The 13,080-nt window shown below is 41.8% G+C and overlaps 1 protein-coding gene across 8 annotated transcripts in view; it reads right to left on the bottom strand.

Annotated features, from left to right (window-relative positions):
• SMARCA2 (SWI/SNF related, matrix associated, actin dependent regulator of chromatin, subfamily a, member 2) overlaps positions 1-13,080 on the bottom strand; it is a 176,355-nt gene that overhangs the window by 108,042 nt on the left and 55,233 nt on the right. For all 8 annotated transcript variants that reach the window (XM_067041601.1, XM_059071803.2, XM_067041602.1 and 5 more), the window contains 5 exons: positions 8,780-8,910; positions 8,500-8,557; positions 6,398-6,498; positions 4,740-4,887; positions 1,002-1,165 (listed from right to left, as the gene is read on the bottom strand). In XM_067041601.1, coding sequence (XP_066897702.1) covers positions 1,002-1,165; positions 4,740-4,887; positions 6,398-6,498; positions 8,500-8,557; positions 8,780-8,910 — 602 coding nt within the window. The remainder of the gene's footprint in view (positions 1-1,001; positions 1,166-4,739; positions 4,888-6,397; positions 6,499-8,499; positions 8,558-8,779; positions 8,911-13,080) is intronic.

Below are 13,080 nucleotides of genomic sequence, written 5' to 3' on the forward strand. Positions count from 1 at the left end.
TTCAGAGAAAAGTTGAGTCAGGAAAAAGAAATGACAAAAGCACGTGAAAATACCAAATAAATCTGTCAAGAGGGGGCAGGGGAAAAATATTAAATGCCTTAAAAGGCAAAATCCCTGAAAGCATCAATGTAATATATGAGTCAGAACATGCTAAACATAGAGAAAAACCAAAATATATGTTCAAGATGTAGATAATATGGAAAGGGTGTCTAAGTTCCATGGATTCAAATAATATGGATTAAAGAGGTCTGCAAATAACTCTCATTTAGACAAAATTTGAAGGAAATACTAAAACAGAATATTTTTTCTCAAGGCCCAAGTCTGTAATTAGCACTGAGATCTAGAAGAGGATCTCAGTGAACAGAACTGCAACCTCACACCCACAGTCAGAGACACACTCCCATCCAAGGAGGGCGGTTTTGAACAGGTAACCATTCCCTCAGGGGCATCCACTAAAGACCCACAAGGAGCCATGCAGTGGGCGAGGCACCAGGAATTTAAAGCGACAAAATCACTGCAGATAAACTGCGAGTACTGAGGGCGGTTTAATGCAAAATTCATAGTTACGATTTTGATTTAGATTTTGCTTTAAGAGGGACACTAAAGGAAGATTTAAGAATATATAATTTTTGAATATATATAACCTTTTGGAAATGGAAAAAGAAAAAAAAATCAAAGAAATCTTAAAAAAAAATCAAAACCTTCCAGCTTCATGAGCCACTTTAGGTGTGATGAAGAATGAGACCCACTGCACAGTACGCAGGCTGTGTAGACCGCAATGCTAAGGACTGAAAAAAAAAATCACTTCATCCTGTGCTTATGTAGCCAATCAAAGGGTGGGAAGGGGGTGGGAAAAGAAAACCTAAATCCGGATTATGTGCTCTCTTGGTAATCCCACTACAGGCTACAATTCTGCCTTAAAGGAAAAACAAAGACAAACTATGAATAGGGCAAGCTCCAACATAAAGAAAGATAACTGCAGAATAAATGGCTTTACTTACGAAAGGGGAACAATGATGAGATAGGGGCCATTGAGTCTTTTGTGCTCCATCAGATAAGTGATGAGTGCAATGGTCTGTATGGTCTTTCCCAGCCCCATTTCATCAGCTAAGATTCCGTTCAAATTGTTATTATACAGAGAAACCATCCATTCCAGGCCCTGGAGCTGAAATGAAGAGTAATTGCTTCAATTATCCAAGATCTGCACAGGTAATTAATACTGATACAAGGCAAGTGAGGCTGCGACTTCTTAACTCCTCGGTGCTGTACTTGGATTTCCCACAGTAGGAAAGTAGGGGAAGCACCAACACAAAGAGAATTTCATATATGAGCCTGTAATCACCCCTGATGCTTGGCAGGTGCTGAGTGCTAATCAGATTTAGAAATGATGGGCTGGAGCGTACTGGGGGGACTTTAAGAAGCTTTGCCGTTCATCCCTACTTAGCATTTCACAGTACATGACATTCTAGAATTATTATAAATGAAGAAAACCCAAACGAAAATCCATTCCAAACACTCCAAGAACAAAAAGCCACCATGAGGATTAAAGAAAAACAAACCAGAAGGCAGGTTTGGCACGAAGATCACAGGTCATTAGAAACAGCCTTCTTGGTGGTGAAGAGCCTCCCGTGTCCCCCCAACCCCCGGGGTGGGATCCCCTCCAGCGAGGAAACAGAGTGACCAGGGAGCCAGGGGCACCTGCTGGGCCCACAGGAGGGCACTTCCTGGTGGAGAAAGCTTGCAATGTAAGTGCTCCCCAAGGGCAGGTGACTGCCTGGAAACATGTTCAACATATTTTTAAAGTACAAAAGCACAGCACCAGAGACACAGCTTTGGATTTCCATGTTAAACACAAGAAAGTCTGGGTGAAAATACTACATTGTTCAACTTCTCTCTCCAACCACTAATTCCCTTCCACCACCATATCACAGATTCTGGTTTAAGTGATAGGATCATATCTTTCTCTCTCTCTCTCTCTCTCTCTCTCTCTCTCTCTCTCTCTCTATATATATATATATATATATATATGTTTACTATCTATCTACCTATATGTATATAATTGCTAAAGTCAATTTAGCTTGCTAATGAAGTTATGCTTAGGGAAATCTTAATTTTAATTTGGTTTATGTAAAAACAAAGCAGGTGATTCTTTTACTTTCAATAGTTGTTAAATGGACCATGCAAGGAGCTATAGCAGATGGAAACCTAGGTATGTAACATGCATGCCTCCCTTCAGAAGCTTGCAGTCAAAGAGGAGCCGATAAGCCATTCACGCACCAAGACACGGCTGGCAGTGCCAATGTCATACATGTAAAATTGTATGGGCCAGAATTTTTCTTGGGAAGAGTACTGCAGTGGTTTGAAGAAACACTTGGATACGCCACTTAGGGTGCCTCATACCATGCACGACTCCTAATCATCCTAAAGGTTTTTGCAGAAGAGCAGCAACACCAAGAAATGAGAGGAACAGAAAGAGGTCCCACGGGGATGCACAAAAGACACAGGGGCAGAAGGGGAATGCCGGGAACTCTTAGTGGTGCGTGGGAGGAGATGCACACCTGCAACATGATCCCGAGAGCGCCAGACCTTTAGGAAAGTCAACTAAGTGCCAGAAACATTTGGACACTCAGTGGTAGTGGATTTTTTTTTTTTTTTTTTTTTAATGACAATCGGCAAAGAGGCTGAATTTTGCATCTGTCTTAATCCCAGATAAAACAGAAGCAGAAACTGGCAGCAAAGGGGACTAGAAATTCACAAAAAAAGTGGGAAGTGATCTGGACTTTCCTAGACCATGGAATTGGAGGGGTTGGGTATTGAGCCAAGTTTACGTGGCTTTCCAGGAAGCAGCAGGAAGGCCTCAGCTATGTCAAGGTTAAGTAACTATTTTCAGTACAAAAACTTGTCAAGGAGCAAGACGACAGAAAGCTTACTCATGGATAGAGTGATCCGTGAAGGCTTTGAGCCACAATTTCAGTTGGTTTGTGAGAAATAAAAAAGATTTCATCAGGTAGATATGGATGGTCAGAGACCAGGAAGAAGAAACTCCATGAAGCAAAAACCCAGAGGCGGGCAGAGTAAGGTATGTTCAGGAAATCTACAGCAGCCCAGTAGAGGAAGAAGGCGGCGATAGGTTTGAGAAGACAGTGATAAAGAATGCTTTCAAAGGTGCTGGATGGCAGGAGGAAATCAATGTAGCGTTAAAAGTTATTCACGAATAATCTAACGGTGCACCTCCCATATATAGACATACAAGAGTTCATTAGAACCAACTACAAGTTAACATCTATGTCAGGGAGGCCAAATCAGATGAAAACAACTTTGAACTTCATGAAAGTAGCATGGTCTTTGGAGAAAACATGACCTTACTACAGCCAGAGCAGTGGTTCTCAAAGTGTGCTCCAGGGACCCCTGAGGGTCCCCAAAACCTTTTCAGGAGATCCACAAGGTCAAAATGATTTTCATATTAACACTAAGGTATTATTTGCCTTTTATATTGTGTTGATATTTGCACAGAGGATGCAAAAGCAGCAGTGGGTGTAAACTGCTGGCACTTTAACACAAATCAAGGCAGTACTGTAGTAGTAGCCTCTGTATCCTTCATCCTGATGCAATGGCAGCCAACATAGTGCCACGTTTTAGGAGTTTAGTGGATCCAAGCTCAAAGAGTTTGAGAACTGTTGGCCTAAAGCATACACTTCCTAAAGTATATTCCAAAGGTCCCTAATTTTACAGGATGTGAACAGGTATATGATATATGAAAAGAAAGTTTGGTAGTCAGAGAAATTTAGGAAATACAAAGTTACAGTTATTTCACTGCAGGATGCCGATATGCAGTTACAGTTTACACATTTATTTTTGCAGAGCCCATGCGTGTGTTGACACACACCATGGATTACCAAGAAGGGTCACTGCTAGAGTGCCCAGATGTCTGGCTGGCTCAGGAAGTCGTGGGTGACACCTATGATCAGTAATAAGGGCCACTGTTCGTTTTCATAAGTATCCAAGTTTGGAAGAGTAAATTATACTGTAATCCAAGTTCTAGCTGATAGTATTTCCCATATTTATTTAACCATAGAACCTATTTTTCCCTTTCTTTTGGAGGTCTATCTCATGGGACAAATGTTCCAAGGAACACACTTTGGGAAACACTGTGAAGCAGAAGGAAGTAAAAGACGGGAGCTGGCCTCACTCCAGACAGGTCAAATGAAACACACGTTATGCTTATAGCATAGTTTTCATCAAAGCAGGGATGCTCACCATTCTTCTATTGTGTCTTAAAAAAAAAGCACGTAAATGTAGTAGATAGCGACACCTAGGTAGCTGAATCCATAGTGTTAAACTACAGATACCACTGAAAGTTTTGAAGAAATACATACTTCATTTACTTCAAAAAAGAGGCACAGATGTTCCCTACACTCATAGAATGTGGCTGGGTTTTCCATTCTGAAGAGATCCACGGTAAAGGGGTTCCAAAAGTTAACCCAGGATTTTTGAAAATACAATCCATCCCAAAGCCACAGAAGAGAAAATGGGTACACCCTAGGGAAGATGGTAAAATGGAACACTCTAAAATAAGAATTACGGGCACAGTGGAGAGAATCGTCACATTAGAAGCAATGCAACCCCAAATGTTTGCCATGGTCAACTCTCTGCAGCAATGGGCATGCGCACAACATACTCTAATCAAAATTAGGTAACAGATTGAGACCTGACAAGAAAACACACATCACGCCAGTTACCTGATAATGCTTCAGGGTCCCATTGATGAGGAGGGCCGACTGCTTCTCCACCCTCTCCGAGATGGCGTGAGCCACTGTGTAGTAGGACTGGGAGCCCCTGGCACTGTACTGCATGCTGTACTCATCATCCACGTCTTGCTTAGCTGTCCTGGGCCAGAGAAAGTGGAGAGTTACACACAGAGAAGTTGGTGCATGAATGGAGAGCCGCAAATAGCTGCAGGAAGTAGAGCTTTATTTATCACCTACTTCATGCCCGGCAGCTAAAACATATTATCTGTAATCCTTGCAAAAAGCAAGCAGGGTAGACGTTGTTGTTACCATCCCCACTTCATGCCTGTGGAGAACTTCAGGTTGAGAGAGATTCATGAATTTCCCCAGGTCACATGAAAGGTGGTGGCATCAGGATTTGAACGCAGGCCCGCTCTACCTCAAGTGATTGCTATGAGCGTGAATCGTACACCTGCAGGTTCACACTTTGCCAGTGAAGATGTCCTAGGCCCTTGAAGTACAAAGATAAATCCTATCCACAAAACAATGCCTAAAACTTGGAAGATAGGTGAGAGGGGGGCCAAAGGTGATGTTAAGGAGACAGGAAAGAGGAGAGGTTGTCTTCCATTTTCTATGCCTTGTTAACCGACTACTGTGTTATTCTACAGGCAGTGAGGGGCCATTGAGGGGGGGGGTCTTGAAAACCTTCAGTGAAGAAACTGGGGCAGATGAATAAAAGAAAGGTACCTGAAGTGGGCACATAGCCCTGGAATAAAAGGAGAAAATATTAGAATGTTTATTTCTGCTTTTTTAAAAAAAAAATCTCATCCCTTTAAAATGTTCTATTTTGCATAGTGTTTTGCCACAGTTTTCTTTTAACACTAGAGCTACATAGGCAAAGAGCTGGGTAGGGCTTCCCTGGTGGCGCAATGATTGAGAATTTGCCTGCCGATGCAGGTGACACGGGTTCGAGCCCCGGTCTGGGAAGATCCCACATGCTGTGGAGCAACTAGGCCCATGAGCCACAACTACTGAGCCTGCGCGTCTGGAGCTTGTGCTCCACAACAAGAGACGCGGCGACAGTGAGAGGCCCGAGCACCGCGATGAAGAGTGGGCCCCGCTCGCTACAACTAGAGAAAACCCTCGCACAGAAACAAAGACCCAACACAGGCAAAAATAAATTAATTAATTAAAAAAAAAAAAAAGAAGAGCTGGGTAGCCCACTACAGCAGAGCAGCGTGAGGCATGGGGCTGGGCATCCAGGTCGGGGACGGAGCAGAGGGAGCAGGGGTGTCTCAGTGACTGGGCTAGGGGAGTCAGTGGCTGAGCAGCTACTGCAACGAGGCCGTCTCTCACTTGGGGTTCTGGGCGCGTGGTGGCGACATTAAGGAAGGCGGGAAAGGCAGCCAGCTGGAAGGGTAGGTTCCATGTGGGATGGAAGTGTGTGACACGCGAGGAACCCAGGAGCGAGGAAGTCATGAAGTGGGGGAGGGTGGAAGGGAGCAGCTCAGCAGAGGGACACTCTGGCGGCCTCTGGCGGCGGCGTTCCGGGTGGAGCGCGGGCATGAGGGCGGCTTCCTTCCTTAGACCAACTTCTCTAGAAGAAAATCCATAAAGCACAATCCTCACGAAATGCATTTGCAAGAGACAAAACTCTGAGAGACACATACTCGATGATCTGCTTAGCGTCCTTCTCGGAAACCTCTTCGCTGTTTGGATCCAGAAGTATTTTCTCTTCAGTTTCCTGCCTACTGGCCTCTTCCTCTTCATCCTGGGGAAGGAAGGAAGATATGGGGGTGATTCCATTTTAACGAGGGAATCCCTAGGCTTGGCGATTTCTGAAAAGAGAGTGAATAGTATTCTACTTCACGAGTGAGGTGCACACAATTGAGGGAGGACGGAAACTTAACCCTTACTTACACCAGGCAATACCTACCTCTCCATCGCTGTTTACATCACTGAATGAAAGAACAAAAGGAACCCTCTGAGGATCCCTTGGAACCCTCGCTCCCAAGAATAAATATGTAAAAATCATGCCAGAAAGATGGATATTTATCATTATTTGGTCATCAGAGAGTCCTGTAGACCACATCTGCTCTTGCTAACTTAGTGACCTTCTATACCCTTCTCTCCAAAGCTAACTGAAGAGATCTTAGTATTGTCCTTCTCTCTGATAATGCCAGTGGGCCTTGGATGGTCCCACACATCTTCACAGTGGAGAGACTGGAGCTTGTAAGCACATGGCCTTCTGTGTGTGCTTTCTGTGGCCACTTCACAGCCCACGTTTCTGGCTATTTAGATGAAAACTGTCAATAACATGGCAAAGGAGAATTCCCTTTAAAAGTAGGCTTAAAGAGAACCATGCTCTTCCATCAGGCTTGAATCAAACAGTACAAACTGACATGACAGTAATGTTGAAAATCAAATCTATGGCCATAGATCACTGAGCCACAATGGGTAAACTGAGGAGTTGGCACAGCTCTTTCACACCCAGGTGAGCACCGAGAGGGGACATGACTCGCCATGAGATGGGGACCTGGTCTCCAGACCCCCAGGTCAGAGTTCACTCTAGTTCCGGCTCTCTGGAGCTGTCTGCAGTTGCCAGTCTCAGGAGGGCACCTGTGGGTTGAGCAGCCTTCTTTACCTCATCTCTGTCCCTCCCTGGCTCTCAGCCTCAATGAGAAGATTCTTCCAACGGATCATTTATAGGCCCATTCATCCGAGTAAACAAGAGACATTTTAAAAATTGATTTTGTAAGTTTCAAGTACCTCAGAGAAAGAGTAGCCTATTAAAAAAATTAAAAATAAAAAAGAATGCCTCCGAAAGTATTTGCTTGTTAACAGCATGCATTTCTTAAAAAAAAAAAAAAAAAGTAACTTCTATTATCTTTCTTCTTTGCAAAAGCAGTAAGTGTCCAAGGTAGATTAATTTAGAAAACACAGGTCCACAAAACAGAAGAAAATAACAACGATCTTAAAATTCTGGTGAGCTGTTATTAGTAAGCCTGCTCTGCTCCAGCCATGGCATTCTTTGAACCAAGATTCCCCTACACTGGTAAACACCAGATTTAATGACTATATGCTAACAATGCTCTAATAAAGGAGATAAAAATCTTTTAATCCTTCTATTTGTAATTGTTAAGGATTTTAAAGTTGATCTAAAAGATACCTTTATTATTCCTTAATTTCTATTAAAAGTATCCAAGATTACCATTTTAGGTTCTGGATATATTGAGTATTCCTTCCAAAAGACTGAGAAACGTGGCTAACAAGTGTATCCAAATAATTCAAGCAAGAATCACATTTAAAGAAAAAAACCCAAGAGGATCAATAAACCCATTAAACCAAGTACATGTTGCCCTTTTGGTCTAAGTTTCCAGACTTACAGCTTCAAACAGGCCAAAGGACTAAAGAACTTCAGACATTTTTAGGCTGTTAACCCTCAGTGTAAATGACTTAGAAGCATGGAATTGCCTTTCCCAAAGTAATCCATCTCCAATTTTCCTCAGAAGACCTTTCTACCATCTCCAATTTAATGCCAGTTTCTCTCTTCTTGGTTTCAAATAAATTTAGAATTCACCAAGCTTCCACATTCGCCAGGAGCCCCTGAGAAGTCACTGTGCTACTAGGTATGCACCAGCAAAGCTCTGTCAAACCCTCAGCCCCAGCTGTCACCTGATGGCCAAAACTGGAGGACGAAGAGACAGAAGGACATAGGTGCTTCCCCGTGAACTTTCCAGCCAATGAACTCCAAACAGAGATATATACGTACCTCCTCCTCATAATCAGAATCACTCTCTTCACTGTCCGATCTAGGGGCAACTTCGTAACTACAAGAAAAGGAGTGGGGAGGAAGAGGAGGCTTAGCTTTTTAAATCATAAAACTGTGTGTGTGTGTTTATACACAAATACTGGCACATTCTATGTACAAATGCAGGTAATAACTTTAAGCAGTTCAGCAAAGGTCATGCTATTTTAGTTCCCAGATTCTACAAGGACCACAAAAACCTAAAAAGTCAAAGAACACCAATAATTCTGCTTTAGTGCCATACCCAGGATTCATTTCCAACCAGGCATCCAGCTGACTGGCTTTGGGTGCTTCTGGGCCAAACAGGACCTTGCCGGTTTCTGTGTGAGTCACTTTGACAGGGAGGTCACTCATCTGGCTGCTCTCATCTATGGGCTAGAGAGGAGAAAAGACATAACACCGCTTCGTGTTAAGACATTCTCCCAATTCTGTGCTGGATGTTTCTCAGCCTTTTGGCTGCCCAGCATTTGAAACCCTTTCCCGCGATTAGAAATTTCATCACCTGATGAGTCCTGGAGGGAAATGGGAGGTCACCTCTTAGCAAAGAAACTGAAAACACCGGCCTCCCTTGCAGCAAAGGAACTGGCACAAGACCTAAACTCCACCAGCTGGGCGCATTCACCAAGGCTTTGAATTAGGACCTAGAAGGAAGCGACGGCCAACAGGCACACTGGTAGGTGGGCAGACAACAGTGACAGCAGTGCCAGTGCAGTGGAATTGGCTGTGCCCACTCCTGAGGCCGGCCATGTGCTCACTGAGCAGCTGTAGGGTACACTACGGTAACATATAACTGAAATAATAGCACAGTCCCCAGTCAGCTTCTCCAGGCTTCCACAGTTCCGATGACTCACCCGATATCCTGTTAATATGTTCCCTTCTTACTTAAATCAGGCAGAGTTGATTTTTGTCATCTGCAGCTAAGAACCCCCAACTCCCAAATAATCCCCTCCAGACAAGGACTACTGCAAAGTCATGGTTTCAGAGAAAATAATGGAAAAAAGGAAAAGGTATTGTAACTTGTATCATCTCAATATGGCTGGTTTGGCTTCTGCAGAAACAATGTCATTTATCCAAAACCAAACCACCAGGTACCAAGCCCAACCATGGGGACCTGTGATAAAGCAAAAGGCTCTGCTCATTGGAAACCTGGCAAATTGACCAAGCCTGAGCTGAAGTTCATTATTAGACTCTCAACGAAATATGGCTTGCTCAGAAAATTAAGAGAATAAGTGAAACTGCAGAGGTTGTGTTTAACCTACTTCAGAGAACGAACTGTTTAATAGGCCTAAAAAGGGAGAAATCCTATGCAAATGAATGCTACTGATTACAGGGTGACGGTACTTCTAGGAGCAGGCCCCCAGGTGAGACGTTTAAGCAACCCATTAATTCCAAAGAATTTTTTCTAAACTATTCTCATTTGGAGTTAAATTAAAATGATAGGAAAAGTAGTATACTGTAGGTTACCTTCTAATATCTTATAGGAAATGACCACCTCCTTCCCCCAAAATATTGGTTCTTTCCCCCTTCTCCCTTAACAGAGCACTGTCAGAATAAGAAACAATATATTAGCAATTGTCCACAAAAACAACCTTAAAAAAAAGAGAAGGCTGACTCAAGACATTTTTTTCCTTTTATGTGTGCTGAAGCAATGGTTGTGAACACCGTTACTTTGCATGTCAAGACAACGCTTCTTCCTTATTAACGTAGAAGGTCATCTACATGCTCACACGATAAAGTAGGAAATCTACCATTCGCTACCATCTCCCTTGGAAAAATCATATTCCATTATCTTGAACTATTATAACACAGCTTGTTTTATTGTGAGTGTCATGCCTCAAAGAAAACTGGAAGTCACTGTAGCTGGAATTAGAACTTCGGCAAAAACACTGAATGAGCACAGCAGAATGTAATCAGAACATTATTTCAAAACAAACCAGGTAAGACATCTACTTTGCCCACTTCAGCAAACAGAAAACACATGTGTTAAGATTTTAAAAAAAGTGTACGTCACAGGCCCAAGATCAGGAGCTTATTTTCCCAGGAGATAACATGAGATAAGAGAGCTATCACACTAACACGTTAAATCTCTCCCTGTGTGCTTGTTAGTTACAGACTGATGTGAGGCACGCTTAAGTAAGGGTGGGTTTTTACAAATTAGAGTTGTTTCTAAGTGCTCTAATATATAGTATTCTTCCCCCATAACAGCCCACTGAGTGTTTCTTACACGTTAGACATTTATCCTGATCTTTTCTTTCCTTGTGATGAATTGTAACGGTTAAGTAACATTTATTGTTCAAGAGATTTCTGCACAGAATAGTGGTTTCAACCTTTTTCCTGCCACCAGGCTGTTCACGTTTATAATACTCCTCGTGTGCACTGCGATTCCCAAAGGGGAAGAAGCAACCCTCCACCCACCCCAATCCTCCACAGAGAATAATCAGAATCTGTGAAAGGAGAAGGAAGTTTGAAACAAACGCCCTTCCCATCCTGCTCCGGGGGGATGCCTGCTCATGTGAATCACTGGCAGAGAACTTTTGAGTTTTCAGAGAAAAAAACCTCCCATAAATCAATCATTGTATTCTCGTGATTCCAAATATTGGAAATACTAGGAAATAAAATGTAGAAATACGCCGATGAATCTACAAATAGAAGCTATAGGGTAAGCCTACAGAAAATGGCAAAAAATAAGCTACCAAATACGCAAATTGTTTGGCTTACAGAGTTATGAAATTTCAAAGTAAATGAAGGAAACTGGGTCATATTTTCTGCTTCTGTATCATCGATGGGGAAAATGTAATTATAGAATCACTTAAGATTTTTCACATTCTGTATATTCATAAACACATGCTTATATGTGCACAGACAATTTCTGGAGTGGTACATAAGAAACTTAGTATCAGTTGATTGGCAGTCTGAGACGGAAGATTACTTTTCAGTGTACCCTTTCATACTATTCTAATTTTCTACTATGTTAATGTACTACTATTTTTACTTTAAAATGAATAGCAGAGAGAAACCATATGATCATCTCAATAGATGCAGAAAAAGCTTTTGTCAAAATTCAACACCCATGTATAATAAAAACCCTCCTGAAAGTAGGCATAGAGGGAACTTACCTCAATATAAAAAAGGCCATATATGACAAACCCACAGCCAACATCGTTCTCAATGGTGAACAACTGAAACCATTTCCCCTAAGATCATGAACAAGACAAGTTGTCCACTCTCAACACTATTACTCAACATAGTTTTAGAAGTTTTAGCCACAGCAATCAGAGAAGAAAAAGAAATGAAAGGAATCCATCGGAAAACAAGAGGTAAAGCTGTCACTGTTTGCACATAATATGATACTATACATAGAGAATCCTAAAGATGCTACCAGAAAACTACGAGAGCTAATCAACAAATTTGGTAAAATAGCAGGATACAAAATTAATGCACAAAAATCTTTTGCATTCCTATACATTAATGATGAAAAATCTGAAAGAGAAATTAAGAAAACACTGCCACCTACCATTGCAACAAAAAGAATAAAATATCTAGGAATAAACCTACCTAAGGAGACAAAAGACCTGTATGCAGAAAACTATCAGACACTGATGAAAGAAATTAAAGATGATACAAACAGTTGGAGAGATGTACCATATTCCTGGATTGGAAGAATCAACATCGTGAAAATGACTATACTTCCCAAAGCAATCTACAGATTCAATGCAATCCCTATCAAACTACCAATGCATTTTTCACAGAACTAGAAAAAAATATTTCACAATTTGTATGGAAACACAAAAGACCCCAAATAGACAAAGCAACCTTGAGAAAGAAAAACTGGAGGAATCAGGCTCCTGGACTTCAGACTCTACTACAAAGCTACAGTAATCAAGACAGTATGGTACTGGCACAAAAACAGAAATATAGATCAATGGAACAGGATAGAAAGCCCAGAGATAAACCCACACACATGTGGTCACCTTATTTTTGATAAAGGAGGCAAGAATATACAACAGAGAAGAGACAGCCTCTTCAATAAGTGGGGCTGGGAAAACTGGACAGCTACATGTAAAAGAATGAAATTAGAATGCTCCCTAACACCATACACAAAAATAAACTCAAAATGGATTAAACACCTAAATGTAAGGCCAGACACTATCAAACTCCTAGAGGAAAACGTAGGCAGAACACTCTATGACATAAATCACAGTAAGATCCTTTTCGACTCACCTCCTAGAGAAATTGGAAATAAAAACAAAAATAAACAAATGGGACCTAATGAAACTGAAAAGCTTTTGCATAGCAAAGGAAACCATAAACAAGACGAAAAGACAACCCTCAGAATGGCAGAAAATAGTTGCAAATGAAGCAACTGACAAAGGATTAATCTCCAAAATTTACAAGCAGCTCATGCAACTCAATACCAAAAATACAAACAACCCAATCCAAAAATGGGCAGAAGACCTAAACAGACATTTCTCCAAAGAAGACAGACAGATGGCCAACAAACACATGAAAGAATGCTTAACATCACTAATCATTAGAGAAATGCAA

This window comes from Kogia breviceps, chromosome 8 (genome assembly GCF_026419965.1).
Source record: "Kogia breviceps isolate mKogBre1 chromosome 8, mKogBre1 haplotype 1, whole genome shotgun sequence".
In the NCBI taxonomy this organism is placed as follows: Eukaryota; Metazoa; Chordata; class Mammalia; order Artiodactyla; family Physeteridae; genus Kogia; species Kogia breviceps.